The sequence below is a fragment of the Phyllostomus hastatus genome, unplaced genomic scaffold, assembly GCF_019186645.2.
Source record: "Phyllostomus hastatus isolate PE091 unplaced genomic scaffold, TTU_PhHast_1.1 phas_contig_30, whole genome shotgun sequence".
Lineage (NCBI taxonomy): Eukaryota > Metazoa > Chordata > Mammalia > Chiroptera > Phyllostomidae > Phyllostomus > Phyllostomus hastatus.
In genome coordinates, this window is record NW_025333841.1 from 6870260 (window position 1) to 6894116 (window position 23857).

At 38.7% G+C, this 23857-nt stretch overlaps 1 protein-coding gene across 5 annotated transcripts in view; it reads left to right on the forward strand.

The window, feature by feature from the left end:
• Positions 1-23857, forward strand: part of FGF13 (fibroblast growth factor 13) — a 528114-nt gene that overhangs the window by 446983 nt on the left and 57274 nt on the right. For 4 of the 5 annotated variants that reach the window (XM_045839428.1, XM_045839431.1, XM_045839429.1 and 1 more), the window contains exons 4-5: positions 11602-11712; positions 16923-17026. In XM_045839428.1, coding sequence (XP_045695384.1) covers positions 11602-11712; positions 16923-17026 — 215 coding nt within the window. Of the gene's footprint in view, positions 1-8715; positions 9699-11601; positions 11713-16922; positions 17027-23857 lie in introns of those variants that run through there. The other variant, XM_045839432.1, reaches the window with a different exon arrangement.

The following is a 23857-nucleotide window of genomic DNA, read 5'->3' on the forward strand; positions in this document are numbered from 1 at the left end:
TCCCTGGGTTGCAGGCCAGACCCCCATTTGCGGGCATGTGAGAGACAGCTGACTGATGTTTCTTTTGCACATGGATGATGTTTCTCTCCTTTTTTTTCTCCCTCCCTTCCCCCCTCTCTGAAAATAAATAGATAAAATCATTTAAAAAAACACATTCAAATACCAAACAAGTCCTGGTTTTCCCTGTTCAATAGCAATATTGAAGTCTACATAGAAAATTACTGGGATTATCTGGCTTGGACACTTCATTTCTTAGCTTAAAGTTTTATCATGCATCCTTCAAGGCATAGCTCAGTCACATGCCAAATAGTTCTCAATATATGTTTACTGAATGAATGAATGAATGAATGAACGAACATTTATTCAACTACTCTTGCCTCAGATCTCTTCTCTAAAATGAGATTGTTAATTGAGCATCGAGACCCCTGTCAGGAAATCAGGTTCTAAAAATTACTTAACATATTCAGGAGAAAGTTATTAAATGATTTCAATCTGGGAATTATACTTTTAGCTGTTTGTCAGAAGGAAAAAGAGCAAATGAGTTAGAATGAATACAGGAGAAACCCCTGATTGCAAAAGAATAGTTATGGGCTTCAGGCATAAAAGTGCATACAATGTGTGTAATATTTTTCTCTCTTTTGGCTGAACTCAAGCTTCCTGTAGCTGAAAGCAGATGGCACACAAAAAGCTTACAATGTAGAAAGCCAGTTTTCCCTGCATGAAAAGAACTAAGAGAATTGGGAGCACTTTAAGTTCTTGTCTCTGCTAAGTAGTGATGATGATAAAAACCAGGAAGTGTCCTTGGGGTCTCAGTAGTCTAAAGCCCAGATTACCTGAGTCAGAGCAGGTCTTGGTGTCAAAGTACTCTCTCTGCTAAGAAACCCAGAATGACATTAAGAACTGGTTTACAATTGTTTTACTTTACATGAAACATAGCAGTTTCCTTTAAATATCACTCTAAGAAGTTATTAAAAATACATGAACTATGCTCATAACTAAACATAGGTAGAGTCTATTCCTGTTTGTATCATAATTCACTTTGTTAAGAAAAAGAAAGAAAAAACATAACTGAGTTGAAAATCACGCTATATTCTCCATCTTTTTCTGTTACCCAAGCCAAGAGATAGCCATATCCAGGTACCACATTGTTCAGCAACCCAAATTCCAGCCCCAGTGCCAAAGAGGAAAAAGTTGTATTTAAAGGGCTGGCCTTGTACACATAAATTGTATTGGCTAAGGATCCTTGGCTTAAATAGTGGCACTGCCACCTGTGTACAGGCCAGGAAACCACAAATATATCACTTAGTTTTTCTAGACTTCACTTTCCTCACCTGTAAAATGGCAATAATGGTAATACCTACCTTAGAGGTTGTTGTAAGGATTATAGAAAAATAGAATTACATCACTTAACAGAATGCTTTTCCAATTATAACCACAGAATTTATTAAGTGTTACCACCATTTGAGACATCCATTTTGCACCCCCCCAAATCTAAAGTAGAGAGTTTAAAAACCATCTAGGTGAATGAATAAAGAAGACATGGTGTGTGTGTGTGTGTGTGTGTGTGTGTGTGAGAGAGAGAGAGAGAGAGAGAGAGAGAGAGAGAGAGAGAGAGAGAAATAGAGACAGAAAGAGACAGAGACAGACAGAGAGAGAGAGAGAGGAAGTCTCTAAGGATATGGAGAGTCATTTTGTTCAGAGAAAAGCCTGTAGTGTATAACAATGGAAAATTATGCAACAATAAAAAAAAGGAAATCTTGCCATTTGCAACCACATGGATGGATCTGGAGGGTATTACGCTAAAGTGAACTGTCAGTCAGAGGATGACCAAAATGTACAATTTCATGTATGTGTAGAACCTAACAAAACAAAACAAACCAACAGACTCAATAGAAACAGAGACCAAAGTGATTGTTACCAGAGGGGAGGGGTGTGCGGATGGGTGAAAAGTGGGAGGGGAATATGGTCAGTAATATTGTGATAAGTTTTCACAGTGACAGATGATTACTAGAATTAGTAGGGTGATCACATAGTAAGGAATAAAAATGCCAAATCACTATATTGTACATCTGAAACTAATATAACCAATATAAGATTGCATAACAACTAAACAAGTGTTTTAAAATCCAGGGCATCTGCACAGTTCTGAGGTGGACTGTGGAACTGTCTTTTGTCCTGTTCTTAAAATCTGGAGAATACCCTTTCCTCTGAATTCAGCAGGTTCTTCTGCCGAAATCCTGGTTGGTATCCAAAGCAAGATGTCTTAAGATTCTTAATCCTGAGGGAGCACAGAAGTATTTTCCCATTACCTCTCTGCTTTAAAAAATAACAGCTCTTGATAGCAGATTGGTGGAATCAGTGTCATTGGCAAATAAGAAATCAATCTACAGATCTTTATGCTAGCTGCGAAGCCTGCACCCATATGCTAAGTAGTAATGAACATGACATCATTTGCAAACACTGCATTCCCTTCCTCAAATCCTGAGTTTATGTCACCTTCCTCCAGAAATTCTATTTCCTGAACAGCTTAGATCCAGAAAAATCACTGATTGTCCATTAGTGCTTCAAATCCTCCATCATTTAACCCCCTAGCTTTTCATTTAGATTATTTAGTTCACTGGGCAAGAAATGAACCCAGAGTTACAGATATTTTGCCTCTGAGTCTTGCACATTTTTAGTCTGCCAAAATGTCTCAACATAGAAACACCTCATTTATGTTTGTTAGCCACCAGTCAGTTCATAAAATAGCAACCGTTGAAGATTGAAGATCTTCTTTCAAGATCTTCAAATATTATTGAATAAAACAGAATGAGAGTCACTTAGAGAAGCAGGTGCTTTTGTTTTGGCTCTGGATTCTGAGTCACAAATGAGGAAACCCATTTGGTTAAGAATAAATTTATTGTGTCTACAAAGTATTTCCCACATGCTGGACGAGAGAAATTTTAGAAAGTGGGTGTGACTGCCATGACACACATGTTCCAAGTTCACCCAATATAATCTTCCAATGTCAACAACACTAGCTTATCTCTGTGCCCCACAAGAGAGAACCTGAAAATTTTCTCAGTAATGATGTTGCTTCCCATCTCCCTGTGACTACTTCTTGGTTGCAGGTCATGGGTAATATAAACAGTACATAGTGTCATTTTTATGACAGAATGAGAGCCTTGAGGGGAATCAACTCACATGCCCACCAACATAGTTAAGGTTTCTGTTCTATTCATAAAAGTTTCTATAGGAGAATCAGTAGTCATGGTATTTAACTACCCCTACTTAAAATACTCTTTTCCTTGTACTAACGTTAAATATCTACATATTGGAGCTTAAACTCATTTCCTTATTTTCTTTCCCTATGATCAAGAAAGAAACCTTGACCCCAGCAAACCAGTATTTCTCTCCAGGTTTTCTTGATTAAATTACCAAACAAGTAATCAGAAGCCTTAAACTCTTGATGTTTCCGTTGCTATGGTTAATTAGATGGCAAAGAGCTGAATTCATTCATATGATTAATGCCATGAGGGTGTTTTATGGTTTTAATGCCCATATGTTATGTCTGAACAATAAAATTTTTATATGGGTTATAGTATTTTTCTTTTTAAAGGATCAGAATTAATAAGTATGTTCCAAATTAATTTTAAATATAAACCAGGTATGCCTTTAGTAAATTGTGTAGCTTAAATATCCAGAGAATATCTGGCTGGCGTAGCTCAGTGGATTGAGTGCAAGCTGCGAACCAAAGTGTCACAGGTTCAATTCCCAGTCAGGGTACATGCTTGGGTTGCAGTCCATGGCCCCCAGCAACCACACATTGATGTTTCTCTCACTCTCTCTCTATCTCCCTCCCTTCTCTAAAAGAAATAATAAATAAATAAATAAATAAATAAATAAATCTTTAAAAAATATTTAAAAAATATTCAGAGAATAATCTCCAAGAGGGGACATAATGAAGATCAAACCACTGTCCTAGTGCAATGCAAACCTAGGTTCCCTGGCTTTTTATCCTGAATACAAATCAGTAAAGCCAATCAATTGCTAAATAACTGATTCTGGAGACCTTTGTTTCTGAAGCATAATTCCCCCAGTGATCTGACTAGGACAGACTCGTTGCCAGCTAATAAATGTGTCAGGTTATGTTACAAAATACAGCAGTCACTCTTTCTGTCCTTGGAATTCCAGTGTGACATTGACGACATTCCCTTAAATTGCATTTTTCTTTTTGCTTGAAGTGGTAAGAGCCTTTACTAATGGCTTTTGTATGACCTCTTCGTTTGTATTTCTATCCAGTCATTTCTCTGGGTTTTGGATGCGATTAGATTGGCCACAAAAGGAGGTACTTGTTGCCCAGTCTATTAAATACCCCCTCTGCTGCCCTACTCAATCAATGGTGAGATACCAGTGTTGCTTGACTTTGATGCTCTTGAACCTGCCACTCTTTCCTCCCTTTGAGCTCATCATCAGTCCTTGACCTGATAACTGGTCAGGTGTTTTGATGAATGGTCATGAAGATGGACAGCAATCTGGCAAGTAGTTCCATTTATGTTTCTCTTCATGAAGGAAGGGTGTTTGAAATCTCTCACTTTTAGAGTTTCAGAAAGATAGGCAATTCCTTCCTGCTTAAAAGGTATAGAGGCTGCCCCTGCTTAGGCTGAGTTCACTTATTTTTACTCATCACAGACACATTTGTTTGGATTTCTATCTTTCTCCTGGAGATGCCTCCTGAGAGCAGGTCCCCTCAACTTCTTTACATCTCATCTGAGACCTGCCAAAAGAGACTGGCAGCCCTGACTGGCATGGCTCAGTTGGTTGGGCGTTGTCCCACAAAGCGAAGGGTCTCCAAAAGAGATTGGCAGTCTTGACCTGTGTAGCTCTGTTAGTTGGTCCCATAAAGTGCAGTGTGGATGGTTCGATTCCTGGTCAGGGCAGATGCCTGGGTTGCGGGCCTAGTCCCTGGTCAGGGAGCTTACAAGAGGCAACTGATTGGTGTTTCTCTCATACATCAATGTGTGTCTCCATCTCTTTATCCCTCCCTTCTTATATCTCTAAGAATGAATAGATAAAATCATTTTAAAAATAAAGATTGACAGAGAACAATTCGCATTCTATGCTCTGATAACTCATAACTCTCTCTGAAAAGAATGCTAAACCTTGGTTCTCAAGTGAGCCCACGAAGAGTGGAGCCAAGGAGACTTTTGTGTTTTTCTTTGGAATCCAATTTAGAGTTTATATTCTGGTGGGGTGGGAAGGAAAAGAGGAGAGCAGAAGTATGAGGAGGGAAAGATAAACACATCAGAGGAACAGGGGCATATAAAAGAAAACCATAGCCTCCCAAAGCCAAATGACTTTAAGGAACATTTCATACAGAGGTTTTCAAATGTTTTGTATTTAATAATGGAATCTTTGTTTCATAAGAAAGCATACAGCAAGCCCTAGTATATAAAATAAATGAAAGCAGAGGTACTATGGTGAAAACATGGGTGAGGAAACTTACATCCCCTCCATATACTCTCAGTGCTCTGTAGAATACAATTTGAAAGTCATTAATTGGGTCTACAGGGTTACTTTAAAGATGGGAAAACTGAAGTCCCAACAGTAGAAATGGCATGCCCAAGGTCACACAGCCCATTAGTGACAGAGTCAGGATTATAACATATGCCTCCTGTCACCCAGGCTAGAACTCTTTGTGAATTGAATTGGACAAAGGAGCTACAGTGTTTGTTTTTCTTGAACATGATCAAGGAGATCTTGGTGTACAGTGCAGTTGGAGAAGGAGGTAGGAGAAGCAAGGAAGAGTGGACCTGTCCATTATATAAGAGTTGGGAGCCATGGAAATTGAAACTATGAATCTGGAGTAGACCCAGGAAGTTCCACAGCAAGGGTTACAGTGTGAATTGGTAAGCGCAGAGTAAGACAGGAGGAAAAGGTACACTGGAAATAATTGTCAATGGAAAGTCCTTTCTTCTTCTTTCCATGAAAATGCCATACTACTGGTCTGGGGTGACAGTAAAACACAAAGGAAAGGTAATACATACTTCTCCAGGGTAGGCTGCAGTTCTTTCTTTCTTGCCTTCCTACGATGACAGTGTTTTGGGCATAGTTCTCCTTTGAAGATTAAGATTCGAGAGTTACAGTCACATTCTTGTCTAAATTTGAAAGTACCGAAGAAATACACATGAGAGTTAGGAAAAGATCAAAATTGCTTAATTAATGGTTAAGCTGATAGCATAATATGATTTGGATCCAAAGTCAAAATGCCCTTCTTCCAGTTCCCCCAGGTGGTCCCCTAATCTCGTCAGAGGCCTTTGTGAGTTCCCCTAGTGGAGGAGACAGGGGAATGCATGTAGTCTGTAGGCAGACAAAACAGATATAGAGGCTCCTATCTCAATTCTCACTAGTCATGTATAACTTCTTGTCTGTGGAAAGGAAATAATAAAAGGGGAGGTATAAAAAGGAAGAAGTACATTTTATGGGCTGATGGGAACATGCAGCAGGAAGAGCTTCTGGGCCCCCTACACACTCTCATTTTTCAAGATTATAAAATTTAAAAAAGGCATTTTTAAACACCTATAGAATCTTATCAGCTTTGGCCTAGTAGTTCCCTGAGCTCATGGCATAGGGGTTAGTAAGAACTGATGTATTTACATGTTTTTGCTTGTGACTTTACCATGATGTGACTCCCCATTATATATTCCTGAACCCTTATCCATGTCTGTTTACCTGATACCCACCTCAGAGTGGCCATATCAGTAATTGTCCAAGCATCCTGAAGATACCTTATGAAAAGTGTTCACACAAGCCAACAGTGAGTACTCTCCCTGTAGAGAGTAGAGGTAAAAGAGTGTGTGGGAAAACCCTCATTTTCTCAGTGCCATTTCCTCATCCCTACTCTTTTCAAGTTTAGCCCTTGCCTGAATCAGAACTTTGTCCATCTTTAGCTCTTTTATGCCTGCTTTGGTTTAGGCTTCTCCCAATAGAGAAGCAAGAAGAAAGGAAAGAAAGGCCCTTGGGGTTGGGGCCTCAGAAGATAGAAACATGCACAGAATGAGTAGGAACATCTCCACCACCCATCCCATACCCCAAATGTTTGGCTCTGGTCAGAGCTTCTTCTGACCCTTCTTTTGGTGAGAGTATTTTCCTTTGTGGTACTTGGAATTTGAATCACATACATCCTGAACCAGGAAACATCCTCCTACCCTTCAGACTCAATATAAGTCAGTCATCAATTACTTTCAGTAAACTTTTATTGAGCATAAATTCTGTGGCAGTAACTGTGCCAGGAGATGGGACTATGGTGCTGACCAAGACCCAGTCCTGAGTTTCAGGGTGTCATAGTTCAGTAGGAGCAGACTAGGACTTTCCCCCTTGAATCAAAATCCAAAGAAGTGGATACTTGAATTGACTTCTCCTTCTACCTTGGCCTCCATTTTCTTGTGGGGAGGCCAAAAGAGCAAAGCTGTAGACTAACCTATTTCTGCCAACACAAAATAGTGCTTCTGATGAGGCAAGAGACATTCAAGATTGGGGAAAAGTGTAAGGGGCAGGTGGCAGCAGCTCCCCAGTGGAACATTGGAATCTATATAAGGGTCAGGTGTTTCAGCTCTGATGGGCTAAGAAGCCTGAGTTTCCTAGCTGGGAGTTCAGTCAAGAAAACACCGGCTGAGGTCTGGGCATTTGGTTTTGCATCTACATCTACTCCGAAAAGATATGAAAGGGGGGGAGTCTAGTAAAGAGAGTGTAGTGGCAGCTGTAAGATGGAGCAGCCCTACTATTGGGGGCGTCCTTTTTGGCATCAGAAATCAAGTAAAATAGTAAAACAATCCTGTTTGAAGGTAGGGATGTGCATAGGCCATTCTCTGTAACATTCTTGACCTCAACATTCCTTCTTTCTTCTCCTGCAGATTAAAATATAAAACAGGGAAATGACAGAACTTGTGGATACAGTGAGGTGGACAAAAGGCCAGACTTGATTCCTGAATTGGAGGGAGAGAGGTAGCCTGAGCTTGAAGAGCAGGAAAAAAAAAATGAAAGAATTTAGGAGACTGGAGATGGGCTGGCTAAAATAAGGAGGTTAGGCTCTGTATTTTCCCAGTACTCCTTATGGTGAATGATTCAAGCTCTCTGCTTGGACCTGAACGTAATGATGAGGGGGCGTAGAGGAAAAAACGGGGTTCGGACGGCGCAAATTGGCTCGAAATGGAAAGTCAGCATAAACCACTGGGTGGCAGCGTGGTGCGCGGGCGTAGCTCTGCAGTTTCTGCTGCTACTGCTGCTGCCGCGGGGCTAAACCCGTCTGGGAGCTCTGGTCTCTCTCCTGAAGGGCTACAAGTGTCGCCAGGCGAAATACCTCAGTTGGGGGGGGGGGGGGGTGTGAGTCCAAGCTTGGGGCAGTTGACTGGCGAACTTCCCAGGAACTCAAGCTGGGATATAACCTGGCCGGCTGAGAGAGTCAAGTACTAAGAATCACCCCACCCTGCCATCCCTCATTTCCAAGCACCACCCCCCTCCACCCCCACCCCTCTCCTCCAATGCAACTACCTCATCCTGGTGCCTCCTCCATCTCCGCTCCCGAAGCTCCTTTCGGGAAGAGGAGGGAGAAAGGATTAGGTGATGGGGCTGTGCTTAAGACCCTACAGGTGTTAGCCTTAGAGGCCCGAGGGGGACTTGGGGGGTGGGGTGGGTGGGGGCGGCTCTTGGCCGGAGCGCTCTGGAGGGAGGGGCCGCTAGGGGAGGGGGCCTCTGAGAAGCTGTGGCGCTCTTCCGGAGGGTGTCTGCAGGACGGGATTCCTGTGCTGAGATTGTGCCTCACCCAGAGCAGCAGCAGCAGCAGCAGCCGCCGCCGCCGCCGGGAAGCCGGGAAGATGGGAGGCCATTACCTGTTTGATCCCCGTTGGAAAGCTGGCACCGGCCAACTTTTCCCAATAGCCACCCCAAGAAGTTGCAAGGACTAGTCGGAGGCTTGGAGGGGCCAGGGTGAGGGCGCGCTCCTGGGCACGTTTCCCCTTTGCCCCCTCCCTTTCGAAGCTTGCGCTCCGGGCCTCTCTCCCCCCCGCGCTCTCCCTCCGCCCGCCTCCCTCCTCCAGCCCCCTCCGCGAGGCACAGACGGGGGGGTTGCCGCCAAACTCCGACCCGAGCCTCTTGGACTTGCACTGTGTCCTGGGGCGCAGGGGCCGAGCGCACGCAGTCGTGAAGCTCTGCCTCCGCCCGCCAGTCTCGCCTTCGATCCTGGCCCGGGGCTGTGGCGTCGACTGGGACCCAGGCAGCCCAAAGCCCAAGCGGGAGCCGGACCACCGCTGGAGGAGCTCGGACGGCATGCTGAGCCCCCTCCTTGGCTGAAGCCGGAGTGCGGAGAAATCCGGAGAAACCCGGAGAAACCCGGAGAAACCCGGACGAGCGCAGGCTAAAGACCCAAAGGCAGACAAGGCGCGAGACAGAGAGGGCGAGCAGAGCAGGAGGGGGCGGAGGAGGTAAAAGCCAGAGAGGGGCAGCAAAAGAAGTGGTGGTGGTGGGCGTCGTGGCCATGGCGGCGGCTATCGCCAGCTCACTGATCCGGCAGAAAAGACAAGCCCGCGAACGCGAGAAATCCAACGCCTGCAAGTGTGTCAGCAGCCCCAGCAAAGGCAAGACCAGCTGCGACAAAAACAAGTTAAACGTCTTTTCCCGGGTCAAACTCTTCGGCTCCAAAAAGAGACGCAGAAGGAGACCAGGTTGGAAGGGGCTCTTGGCTGGTTTTGTTCTGTTTGTTTCATGCTTTAAGAATTTCGAGGGGATGGAGGTCTTGTAGGTAAGCGTAGGTGAGTTTGTCTTTGGCCCATGTTGTGCGGATGTGGCCACTTAACCAGTGTGAGTGCGGAGGAAAGCAATTGCTTTCCTGCCTTCTTTGTATTGGTACCATGCTTGCTGCATTGCCACTGCCTTGGGACAAGCGCAGAGCTTTGGGGCATACCCTGCCGAGGCAGTGCGCCCCCAGCTTAAGACGCGCCACATGTGTGCATGTCCCTGGGCTCCGGGCAGGCTCAACCCAGACAAGACTATTGTGTGTGTGTTGGGAGGTGGGGAGAGTGTAGAAATTGCAGGTGCGGAGCTGGACAGATACCACTTCCCCCCACACCCAGGAGAACCCAGGGAATCCCTCCCTAGCTTTCATTCCTGCAAGTCTGACCCTTCCCTTCCAGCTTCTATGGGCTTCTTTTGTTTAGGCATTCAGTTTCTTTGATCACTTTTAAGGTAATCGGTATAGATTTGACTTCTGGTGCAGCTTTGGAGAGGGGGGAGTGGATTCCTAGCACCTTTTGGCAGATAGCTTAGTGATCTGCTTACAATAGTAGAAGTGCGGTTACTTGTTACTAAAATGCAGGATTGAAGAGAGAATTTAAACTCATAGCTAGAGCGTGGGTCTTTTAGAACCTATTCAGTATGAGAGTAGCGCGATGTTCAGTGCCGGGGAAAATTCACTCTGTTCTAGGCGTCAGGTTGCGTCAAGGTAGACCTTCCGACGAACCTACAGCTTATTTGGCTATTCTCAACCAAACGAATCCTCTCCGCTTGTTTTCTTTTAACTCACTAAATACTGCAGAATTTTAGACTTACTCGTCACTATGCTATTTCTCTTTTTATGTGTACTACACACCCTGTAATGGAAATGCAAACATACATTTTCTGTTGGCCGGAAGTTTTTAAGGCATTAGCTGTAAATTAAGCTAGTTTAAAAAAGGCTTAAGCGGTTGCGAAGCGTGATTACCTGGCCCAAATAATCACGGAAATATTTCAGTGCAGGTGTCTGTATTCTATATAAACAAATTTTGGATGACATGGCTGTTACTGGAAAATTAGGTACTTTATTAATTTATGATGATTCATAATTGAAAATCATTTTAATTGAGAACATATTTTAGACAATCATATTTCTGATACTAAATTTGAAAATAAGTATGAACTAATTTTCTTTCCTTCCAACCAAAAAACCCCTGGTTGTTTTGCACCCATTTTTTCTAAGGATAATTAATATGCTAGTGTATGGTAATGGTTGCTTTATTCTTCCCTCCTCCTCTTCTTTTTTTTTTTTTTGTATCCCAGCTCAATTTTCTTAATATAAGTCCTTCGATGGGGTTATGGTTATTTATGCATTTCAGCTTTCTTAGAATGGAGGGGACTATTTATTCAAATCACCGTAATTCTGAAGGAAATCTTGAGTAGCGTGTTTCAGTCCCTGGTTGGCAAACCATTCTAAATGATCTTTGTACTTATTTTCCTTCCACAAGAAAAGTGGCACATTATTAAAAGGCAGCATGTGCCGATTGCCATCCCATCCTTAATGCTCAGTGAGAGAGAGGACCAGTCTGCAAGTGAAAGCACAAGCTATGAGAAGCTGTAGCTTCTTTGAGAAGCTTAGGGCTTTCCCAGTGTTAAGAGATAGAAATCAAGTGTTTTCAATCAAAGTTTGTTTTCTTTCTTTCAGAGGTCTCTTTAAAAGTATAGCTTGACCTTCTCCATTAAAAGTTGTAAATTGAATTAAAAAAAAGTTGTAAATGAAATTAAAAGTTTGAATTCTGCGTCTTTTCAAGTACCTATGTACAACTTAATTGATCCAACCCATTGTTCTCTTTACAGAGCCTCAACTTAAGGGTATAGTTACCAAACTATACAGCCGACAAGGCTTCCACTTGCAGCTGCAGGCAGATGGAACCATTGATGGCACAAAAGACGAGGACAGCACTTACAGTAAGTAACTGCAAAATAAATTAGTATACCTCAGCATGTTGTTGGCACTGTGTTTTTTGTTTTTTTTTTAATAAACAACCTTTGCTCTATCCTTAAAAGAATGCAAAATATAGTCAACACTGTATCATCCTGTTTATGCAGATTAACTTAAAGGAAGTTGAACCTGAAAATACCTAAAATAGTGAACTATAGCAAATAATGTTAACACCATCTGAAGAACAATCCAAATGTCATCGCCATGGTAATCTGGATAGATTTTGGCCATCATTTGGATTTTATTACTTTTTTCCCCACAGAAAATTTACTCACCCACACACTGATCCTGAAATAGCATGTTATCTCTACTCTTAAGAACTGGTCTGTCCCAAGAGAGAGAAGCAGTTTCATGTCATGAGAATTCATCATTACAAGCTTTCATTTCTATTCTCCCCTCCACACACACACTGATAGCTCTGAAACTAATTGGGATTTTAACATTGAGATACCTCCACAGGTGGGTAAAGAGATTTCTTTTAGTGTTTTATTTTTAACCATGGATTAAATAAAGACCAGATTGGAGACCATAATGGTGAACCTAAAAAGGAAACAGGTCCAAAATAAAGTCAATTTCTTATCTAATGATTGAAGTAAGGTGATTCCAAGGTGTTATATAATCTTTTATTATGTATGCTTTATTTTTTCGGAGTAATAAAAAGAAGTGTACAAATAGTGAAGCCCTCTTTTCAGTGATAATAATTGGTGTTTTGCAATTTGTGAAGCTAAAACATCAGTTTTGACCATTGATTCTCCATTTTCCATAATTTATATTTCATTTCCCTCAGACTTTGATAATTTCCCAGAAATATTCCCACTGTTGGCTAACAACAGCCAAGGAAAGCCGGTATAAAAACTAATGAGTCCTCTGCAGCGTTTGTAGAGATGTGTGGCTATAGACAGCAAAGCTAGGAGCTGTGGTCCCAATGTTGTGTTAAAGAGTTCACACCTGTTAAGGCTGAGTTCCTGAGCTGATGGCCACTCTATGACCTCAAAAGGAAGTCACCTTTAATTACCCTTGAAGAAAACTCTTTTGGTACTTAGGTTGAAAAATATACATACTGAATGGTTCTTCACTGTTTTTGCAAAATGCCATGTTACTGTTGTGATATTGAAGTATTGTAGACATTGTTTTATGCATGTCTGAAAAAATTAGTCAAGTGTAACTAAACAGTTTTACTGTAATCATATAAAAGACATTAGTACATGATGATCAGTAATAAAACATTCTCATAAATCAATATGTATAAATCAGTATTTGGGGAAGGGAATTAGGGGATGTAAACTGCTGTTTTCCAAAGTACCTCAGCAAAATGCATCCTTTGGGCATTGAAAGGAAGCTTATGATTAGCTGCTAATGAGCCTCCACAAGTTGACTTTCCCCCAATTATTTTTAACATCTCCAGATCCAAATCAGAGAAAAAAAGTTGTTTTTGGTGCAGTGTTCACATGTGTTTTCTGAAAAAAGAAAAATAGACAATTTATTTGCAGTGCCTTATAAACAGCAATGTGCCAAATATATAGAGATCACACCTAATGCAGTCATTTTAGGGTATATGTGTATATATATTCACATACACCCACACATACACATATATGTATCTAAATCAAGGCTCCATTTCTTACTATTTAGCTTTAAATCACATAGATTTTACTCTTCAATTCCTCCATATACATAGCTTCTGCCATTGGTTGTCTTATAACTCTGACTGATATGCGTGGTATTTCTTTGTACTAATGATATTGTAAGACCTTTCAAGAGCATAGATTGGTAACCAGAATCTGTGTTTAGACAGAATGAAATAATGAGGTAAGTCAATTGATGGTAAGTATTACCATAACATGAAGTATGTGAATGAAAATTATCTCAAAAGAAAGAGCAAGTCTGTGGGGCTTGATTCTCCCAGATGCTAAGTGTGACCAGAGGCCAGGGAGCTAGCTTATCTTTCTAATTGAGGATATTGTAAGTTATAAGTCGTAACGAAACAAGTCTGTTTAATGATTAAAAGGATCACTAAAATGGAAGTTTGGCCATGTAAATTTTTTCCCCTAAAGCCAAGCAATTTTCTTGGCATTCATTACTTAATTACTTTAAGTGGGTAATACAAGGGAAAAGTTTTTTTCACTTTTTCATTTATATAATATTTCCTTATTATATATTCCTAGATTTCCTTAATATGTATTCCTGGTATTGTGTTCATATTTTCCTGATTTTTAATCATACTTTTCTCATTTAGTTTAATTTGATTGGTTTTATGATACTTAATTCTGACATGGTAAGCAAGATGATGATAAAACAGATCAGTTCACATTTATCCAGATATATTTATTTCCCAAAACATGTTTGATGTTATGTGTTTAAGATGACCATGGGTAGATTTATTACAATGATAAATGTCCATCAAATAAAATTTCATCATGAGGAAATCAGCCTTTCTAAATTACGCATTTCTCTGTGAAAAGGAAAAGATGATAGACATTTCATGGCAGCAGTTTTATTGCATCTGCCCTGGGTGCAGTGAGAGCTATGGTAAAAGAATAGAAAACTTTCCCTTTAGAGCTATAGTAGTATTACCAGTTCAGCATGTTAGCTTTTTCCAATCTTCGTTAAGATACACTTTTATTAACTACTCCCTCTGAGAAATTGACCTTAGCCAAACTGATGAAAAAAGGATGGCATCAGTGTCATTTTCAGAAATACTGAGTGGAAGGTAGAAACAGTTTAATTGTTCTTAGGTAGACTCAACAGAGAACAAACAAGAAATAAAGGCCCTTTTATTTATTAAAAGCTTCTTTAAAATTTTGATGAAAATGAAATGTAGGTATTTAATCAATGTGTTTTAGATATAAAATGAAATCAATTAGTTTCTTCTCATATTTAGAATAGTTTTATCCTAATCAAAACAAAATCCTAAGTCCATGAGGAAGTGCTCCAAATTGAGATAAATAAAAGCAGAGAGGAAAATATTGATTCTGTCCAAGCTCACCCTTAGTAAAATTTCTTTGCATTTTTATCTAGAAGGATGGTTCCTTTAGAGAGACTTTAAGCCAACCCAGTTCGTGATCTATCTTTAATGTCTAAAGAAAAGATTGGCCTAGTATGACCAGCCACTTTCTGGTTTTGCTACCATCTTCATTTTTTTTGTTGTTTTAGAGTAGTGATTTTTGTTTTTGAATCAGGGTTCATAGAAATTTATGGTACATCGTGAGAAATTCATGTTCTACTATATAGTTAATAACATTGTTCAGGAATAGATAATTCCAGGTGTAGGTTATTGTTCTTTGCTCCTCTTCGTCATATCGTCATACTGCTCAATAAAATCCACATCAGAAAGTGGCTGGGGCACACAGTGAAAATCAAATCTATCTCTGTCTAAACTTCTTATAAGCTGCATTAAGAGAACTAAGGAGGTTGAGAATATTATAAAAAATGAAGTTCTAGAAATAATTCTGGATATCATTTATTATTTTCTGCCATCTTAGTATGATTAAACTAGGATTCAGATGTATGCTGGTAGTCTAGTCATATGTAGTGGTGTGGCTTTTAAACTAAATCCATGTGGAGGTTTTGGTTTGGTTTAATTTGTTTTGGTTTTTTAGATCTCAAAATTCTTAAACTATGAACTTCTATATAATTGCGACCTATGACTTCCAAACAATGTAATATTATCATGTTTCACTGTATAGATTGCTATCAATCCACAAATGTGTGTTGAGCACCCACTCTGAGCAAGGCTTTGTCAACAGAAAGAGATATAGACATGACCTGCTCAAATATTTGAGACTTGTTTCTTTGCATTGCATTGTCAAATATAGCATGACATCCTGGCTTGTAAGCTGTGCAATTACTTTCCTTTACCTCACATAACAGAAGGGCACAGCTTTTAATATGATGAGTATTGAATGAAGTGCCATCAGTGGCATATAGTAGGAACACTTGTATTTTGAACTGTACAATATGTCCTAGCTCCCATTTGGTAACAACCTGATTTTAAGGGAAAGATACATTGTAGGCTCACCAAGGAATACTTAGTTGTTCCTTAGTATTTCTCATCCATATTACCCCATCTACTAGAGCAGAATCTATATGCACTGATAGGAGATCTCAGAAAAACCCTTCTTACCCTTGGTGTGGCTCCTTTATATTCTTGTTCACAGAAATGATAGCAGACTGACATAGCATCCTCAATAAACTTACACACCAAGACAAAAATTATCAACATTGGGCTAGGACTCTTGAGAGAAAGGTGCATAGACTATTTTCAAAAGTGTGTGGCAAGCACTATGCTTTAAAAATGTACTGTTTTATTTTTATTCAGGGCGTAGGAGGGAGTAGACAGCTGGTAGGGGGAGGACGCCCACTAGTTTTCTCCAGTGAGTGGTTTGTGATTGTGAGGAGAATCTGGGTGTAAGTTTCACGCAGTCAAACCTTCAAATGGAGAAATAAAGGCCTCTTTGGCACCAGCTGGCTGCCCACTTACAACTATTTTGCCAAAAATTAGTAATTAAAAATAAATTAACTTATAAGTTCATTATTTTTATTCCCATAAGCTTTGCTCCTAAGATTAAGAGCTAAGACCACTCTGAACTCCAGGAAAGTGCTGGTTCTTTAAGAAATACTACACTGGGAACATAAGAGTACAAAATGCCTATTTTTTCAAGGTCCAGATTTATTTTTGGGTTGTTGCATTAGAAATAATACAGATAATGTAGATGAGGGAATTGGACTAGTGTCCTTTCTAAGATTCTAGGAATCTCTCCCCAAGAGGCAGGTCGTAACTGTCTCTGTGAGTTTCAGTAGTTATCTAGGGAGCAGTTTAAAACCTTAGTTTATTGAGGATAAAACTATTTTAATATACAGACCCATTCCTGGAACTGGATCTTTCCAGAAGCATTAAGATTCCCCACCTTCAACACTATACAAACTATAGAATTGTCTTCCATTTTCTCCAGGATGTTTGAGTGTATGTAGTTATAGTCCCGGTCATGTGACTGTAAGCATGAATCAAGTTTCTTAAAAGGTAGAAGAGGTCCTATCTATCTGTATGTGTATAAATATATATCTGTCTTTTCTCATCAAACACACATCTCTTTTGGAGGATCAGATAGTACTTTAGAAACTTTGAAAGCTCTGGAATTCAGAATATAACATGTTTTCCAATTCTTTTTTATTTCAGCTCTGTTTAACCTCATCCCTGTGGGACTTCGAGTGGTGGCTATTCAAGGAGTTCAAACCAAGCTGTATTTGGCAATGAACAGCGAGGGATACCTGTACACCTCGGTAAGCCTTTCACTGAGTTCATATTTTCACTGTTATAGTTTTCATCTGATATGAAATAAAACATGCTACATATGTGTCATGGCAGATTTCTGTGATGCAAGAAAGAGTATTCTTGATGGAAATATCTCATTTGAAAGGACAAATTAACTTGCAGTGAAAACTATATTTATTACTAATTAATCATTTGAAGCTAACATTTTCGGTGTAAAATCAAAGATTTAGTAAGCATTTTTGCATCCATTAGTGTTTGGGTTATTTTATATAGCATATAATGTAATAACCTGTCTTTCTGTCTTGGTTTTATAAACATTGTAGACAGCTATTCAACATTGGGAACATGGGGCCAAATTAAGATTTAGGGTTTTTTCCCCATTTCAACATAGACAGAAATGTTATAACACCAGGTTTAGGATTTCATTCTTATCTATAAATCTAGTTACAAATTACAGTAGACCACTTAATCTATGGATATTTTAATCTTTATTTTTGATTTCATATATTTTAAGAAAAATGATGGATAGAATGTTAAAAATGGAGAAAATTGCTTGTAAAACTTTGTACTAGATAGCCTTGAAGCTATTACCATGACTGTAGAAATCTATTTCTCCAACTGCAGAAATGGTTACCTTTAACCACTTTTGCTCTCATGTTTCCAGAATTCATTTCAAATCCCAGTATGTAGAGAGACTCCTGATAGGCACAGAAGAAAGCATGCTTTAGCCCTTTTTTATCAACATAATCCTAAAAGCCTGGTCTCTATCAGTATTCCTGTCAGGCCATTTCAACTGTCTGGTTGTTTAATAAATGCATGGGTTTTATTCCTTTTATAAATGAGATATTTGGATTTATTGCAAACCTCATGAAATCTGTCACTTTATTAATATATTGCTATTACTATAAATGATAGAAAAGTGGATTTTCTTTTCAGATTTGTGCATCGAGGTAAGATAATTTAATTACGAACCATTTTAATTAACCTCATTCAGATCAGCAGACTACCTCAGCAGGACTAGTTGCAAAGGTAGGTTTTTAATCAAATAAATGACTGCTTTCTGAAACTACTATGCAGCATGGGAAGGAAATGGAATATACTGGGCATACTTTTGAGAAGATAAATACCAGATGACATAGGAAATAATTACCAGGAACTGATTTCACTGAATTGTGGTTGCCATTATAGTGCCATGATGGGAAAAATCGACATTTTTAATCTTGCAACAGTATGTTTTGTTTTAATGGAAATAATATTTAAGTGAGAATGACAAAAAAAGTAATTTAAGTTAGGTAATATGTCAGGTTTCCCCACTCAAGAAAATTAGGATATTCAGTATTACCTTTAGGGAACCGATGTTAAAATTGTATAGCCTACCATTCAAATTGACTGTTACTCCAGATGAAAACTGGAATAAGTGTCAATTTCAGCTCATTTCTAAGGAAGACTTCCCAGGGTAATTAACATTGTACATTGATGGGATTCCTTTCCATGTTGGAAAGCAAATAGAAACCAAAAGACAGCAAATGTGGGATGCTGTGTGCATTGTAAGTAAGCACTTGCTATTATAGGAAATAAACTATATTTTTGTTAAGGAGGAAACACGTCTGATTGATAATCCTAGAGCTTATATAGGGGGAAAATATCAAAATTAGTCTGCTCCAGGGAAGATTCAGTCTTTTTCACTTCTTCTCATACCTCCTATTGATCGTGGTTTGGAGTCCCTTCACTGTTGATGACCATCCTCAGTAGATGCTCCATTCTGTTATTTAAAGTGTGGTGTTCACACTCATTTAGGATAAATTACTTTTAGGCCAACTATGGTTTGGTTTTTGTGCTTACTCGCTAGGAAAGGTTGTAACCTGTATCTAAAAGGCTGATGTCTTAATGACTTCAGCAACTTGTGTCCCTGTGACCAAAAAGCTAAATGAATGTCATACTTCATTTGAAAGAGGAAGAATCATTCCTCCCTGACATAAAATCATGGCACTTAACACTACAGATGCTGTATGCAGCTTTGTTAGCTGCCACTTAGCAAAGAGAAAATTGGATTGCACAAAGATCTAAGGAGCAAGCAAAGTGAGAAAATGAAGTAGGGGCTACTGAAAAGAAAATTGTTAGGAAGTTATAGAAAATAATCTTGGTGAGGGATGACTAAGGTCTGCCTTAAAGCATTTTCAGTGGCAAAAGCTAAAAGGAGATGGATTCAGGAGATGTTTTAGAAGTAGAATCATCAGAATTTAGTGGCTGATTGGAGTTGGAGGGGAAATGGGGTCACCATGGATGGTGAACCTGTAAGGTTGCCAATCACTGCACAGGTGGAAATAAAATATCTTCAGGTAGAGATCTTTTAATAATGTGTACAATTGTAGGTTATTAGGGAACCTAAGAGAAAGGGAGAATTTAACCTTTAGCAGTTGGGTTGATGGTGAAGTTATTAACCAAGATGAACAAAAGAAAAGGGCAGAATTGGGAAAGAAGATACCTGAACACAACCCATAGCTTGATAAAGAGATGTGAGGTACAGATAAATAAAACATAGGAATTATCACATGTAGGTGGTATTTGAATAGTTGAGAGAATATGTAGCATAACAAGAAGAGAACTTGTCAAATAATATCAGGGAATACCAGCATGGTCAGCAGCAGCACAACAAATTGTGGCAGATATGACGATATTGCAAAAGATGGAGAGAGAGTTTTCAGAATAGTCAGTAATGCCAGGTGTTTCAGAGAAAAGTAAACAAGAACTAGCACTATAGCATGTGAAGATCTTCGGTAATCTTGACAAAAGCACTTTCAGTGGACAGAGAAATCAGATTAGTGGCTTGTGGAATGCATGGGAAGAGAGGAAGTAGAGGCAACAGTAAATAATTTCTAAACCTAGGGAAGCAATGGGTGAGTATATACACTCATTGTGGAAGGCTTTGAGGCTTCTTCAATTAAGACACTTGAATATACTTATTAGCTGAAGGGAAAGAGCCAGTAGAGAGGAAAAAATTAGAGACATAGGAGATGGGATCCTTTATAGAGTGGAGCCCCAGAGTAATTCAGAAGTATAATGGAATTTAGCCTAAGTGAAAGGATTAGATTCACTTTGAAAGGAAGGGTCACTACTACAATAAAAGGCAGAGAAATAAGGACAGATGCAGATGTACATATAGTAAGTCTGCAGGTGATAGATGAGGAAGTTGAAGGATTTCCAGCCAGATGCCCTATATTTTCCCATTGAAGTAGGATGAGAGGCCATCTGTTGAAAATCAGAGACATAGAGATGGCAGAATGTTTAAAATAGTTGTTTTTGGGAAAGAGATGCAGTCTGTTGACCATGTGCGGGTAAACTGTAGCCCATGGGCCAAATCTGGCCTTCTGCCCATTTTTGTAAATAAAGTTTTATTGGAACACAGTCACCCCATTAATTTACTTATTGTCTAAAGCAGGTTTTGTGTTATAACAGCAAGAGTTTAATAGTTATAAAAGAGACCCTGTGGCCCACCAGCCTAGATTTTTTACTATCATGCCCTTCAGCAAAAAAAAAAAAGAAAGAAAAAGAAAACAAAATGTTGCTGATCCCTAGCGAGACAATGGTTCACGTATTAGAATTACCTGGGGATCTTTACAAAGAATTCCATTCTGAGCTACACTCAATCCAGTTGTATCAAAGTATCTAAGGGTGATATCTGTACATGAATATTTCCTAAAGCTACCCAGCCAATACTAATGTGTAGCCTGGGGTGAAAACCACTGGTCTAGGGCTAAGAAAAATGATTGCTGGATGGCATTGAAAACCCCTGCAATGATGTCAGAAGCCAGGAATTTATAGGTACTTTATCCATTGTTCAAAATTTCTGATGCTGGTCTTATTTTTTCTGCTCTTGCAAAAAAAAAATTACCTTTATATTCTGAAAGACTTTCTTGAAATGAAGAAAAATGCTGATCCTTGGAAGAGATCTCTTATTTTATTCCCTTTTCTTTTTTGCTACTTTTTTTTCATTTATGCTTCTACATCCCTTAATTTCTTTTAAATTAAGGTTTACATTTTACCATATCTTCCTACCTTTGTCCGTTAATGAAGAGATAATACTTCCATGTTGTTATTGCTACAGAGTTAGCAATTTACTTCCCATGATTAATCTCAGGATTTTTGCACTGCACCCTCCCCCCTCCTTTTTTTCTTGTTGCCATGGGGGACAGACTTGATGTAGGCTCAAGTGGCAGTGAGAAACCATCTGTGGCACAGAAAGTCATAATTAGCCATTATTTCATAACACATTTACTTTTGTCCTTGATATAACTAAGTCTTTCTGGAATTGTAAGGAAATTATTATTCACTGTGCATGGAAAACTTTGTTTATATCTTTGGGTTTTCTTTACCAATAATAATGAGTTGTACACATGGTTTTGAGAGTTCCTCAAAACTTAATAGTATAAATATTTAATAGTATAAAGCTATTTGCAATACATATTTCAGAACTGCTTGAAATAAATAATCGTTAACTGGAAAATCAAGAATCTTACATGTGAAAATATTATTAATGTCCTAGTATCTATTTTAATAGAAGAGTAACAACAGATGCTAGAAACAGGACAATAAAATCTCAAGAGCTAAATCAGAAGCATTTTCTCTTGATTTTGAAATGCCCCAGTAGAAGCATTTTTATCTGCCTAATTACTTACCTTTCATCAACCCTTATTTTCTATTTCCACATTACATAGTGTTACTTGGGTTGTTGTTGGGGTTGGCGTAGCTAAAGTGTGTAGACAAGTAGAAATACTTTGACAAGTAAACCTTTGCCATCTAGAAGGACTTATAGGAGTGATTTTACTCTCTTGTTTTATGGTCCTGGGACCACCACAGCAAAGTAGATGCAAGACCAGGAAGCAGGTCTCTCTGAGAGCAAGCTCGATGCCATGGAAATGAAGCGATGTGTGTTACTTGACCCCAGGGGCCAAGTTAGACTTGGAGTCTGAATAAAGGGGACATATTTTCCTTCTTTACTGGATTTTACCACATAACTTACCAGGTTTCTCCTGCCATCACAGACATGATCTAATCAGTACATTGTCTGATTTTCCAATATACAGGGTAGAGCAAAAGTAAGATTACCGTTATAAGTATGTAAAACACAGTTTATTCTTGTGTTATTATTTATTAATTATTATATTATTTTCAATATAAACAACTATAAACTGACTTTTGCCCCACCCTGTATAGCTCTTGCATTTTTCTCTCCTTTGCTATTAGTAAATAATCCATTGGGAAATGCTTTGAATAAATATCCTGCTCCTAGGAGCACAGTTTGTAACATATTTCCAGGAATCTGAAACCTATTTAGATAAATAAGATAATTAGTTAATTGATAAATGACCATTGCTTCTTAGATATGTCATACAAGTTTTCTATTAGTTAAATTCAGGTAGAGAAAAACTAACATTTTTCCCCCAAAGTGAACACAAGTCATAAAAATAGGATTCAGCAACAAAGGATTTTTGGGGTTCACCAGTTAAGTCATTGTGCCTAAATGCCATGATTTAGTGGAAGGTTAGATTATATTGTCCAGGTGAATTAAAGTTTTGTTCTGCTTTATGTTTTAATTTCATATGAAAGGTGGAGCATTGTTTTATATCAAGATGCCTCAGATGTTCAGTATGTTTAGCTATCAACTGTGAACTAGTTCCTCTGATTTTAGTGTGTGACAATTTAAGACTTAATTTTCAGTGATATGGCTTCACAGCTATTGCCCATATTCTAATACAGAAAGGATGTTAAATTTTGGATGAACTCATAGATCAATTCAGAGAGATCCCTAGAAAATATTTGTGCAGAGTATTCACCGCAAACATTTGTAGCATGCAAAATGTTATGTCAGATCTTTATATCAGCAAGGTCATATAATTTAACTGCTAGAATTTTTATCATAGAGGCTTATATGTTTAATAAAATTAAATGGAGGGTGCTGGTTTAAATATTATAGCTTTTTAGAGAAGTGGGATTGGTTTAATTTTAAAAGGAAAAAGATTTAAAAGAAACATGAGCACTATCATATTTAATATAGAAGAAAATGATCATTATCAAATCAAAATTAAGCCCTGACTGGTGTGGCTCAGTGGGTTGGGTGTCATCCCACAAAACAAAAGGGCACTGGTTCAATTCTGGGTCAGAGCACATGCCTGGGTTGCCGACTAGGGGTTGGGGCACATATTAGAGGCAGCGGATTGATGTTTCTGTCTCACATGGCTGTTTCTCTTCCTCTATTTCTCCTTCCCTTCCCCTCTCTCAAAAAATAAATAAAATCTTTTTTAATTAAATGAAAATTGATCTTATGGGTGGATTTTGCATATAGCCAGTAGTACCATGTAACAAACAAATAGACACAAACAAATTTTAAATTCAGATTAAAACTTGAGCTTATTTGTGTATTTCAGTTAATTCAAAAATTCTCGAATTTGGTTTATTTAATATAAAATTAGTAAAGTATTGACCATGAAAACTTAGGTTGTCAATTTTGGTGCATACATCTAAAAAAACTTTTGTTTTCAGTGGCTGTGGGATAAACATTTTTAGTGGGCATTTTCAGTTCAAGCTAATGGGTTCTAAGGGAAGTTATATACTTGCACACATATTTCTGAGTGGTATCACTAAAAGTGGAAAATGAAGAAAATGAAATTATTTCACAGGAAAAAAAGCAGAGAAAATAAACACATTTTATTTGCTAATGAATGGCTTTGCTAGCCCATGGAGCTAACTTTTATGTTTTAAAGAGACTTTCAGTTATTGTGTTGGTTGAGTTAGAAGTCATTAAAATTATTGTATTGAAAAACATATTGAAATAGCTGTGT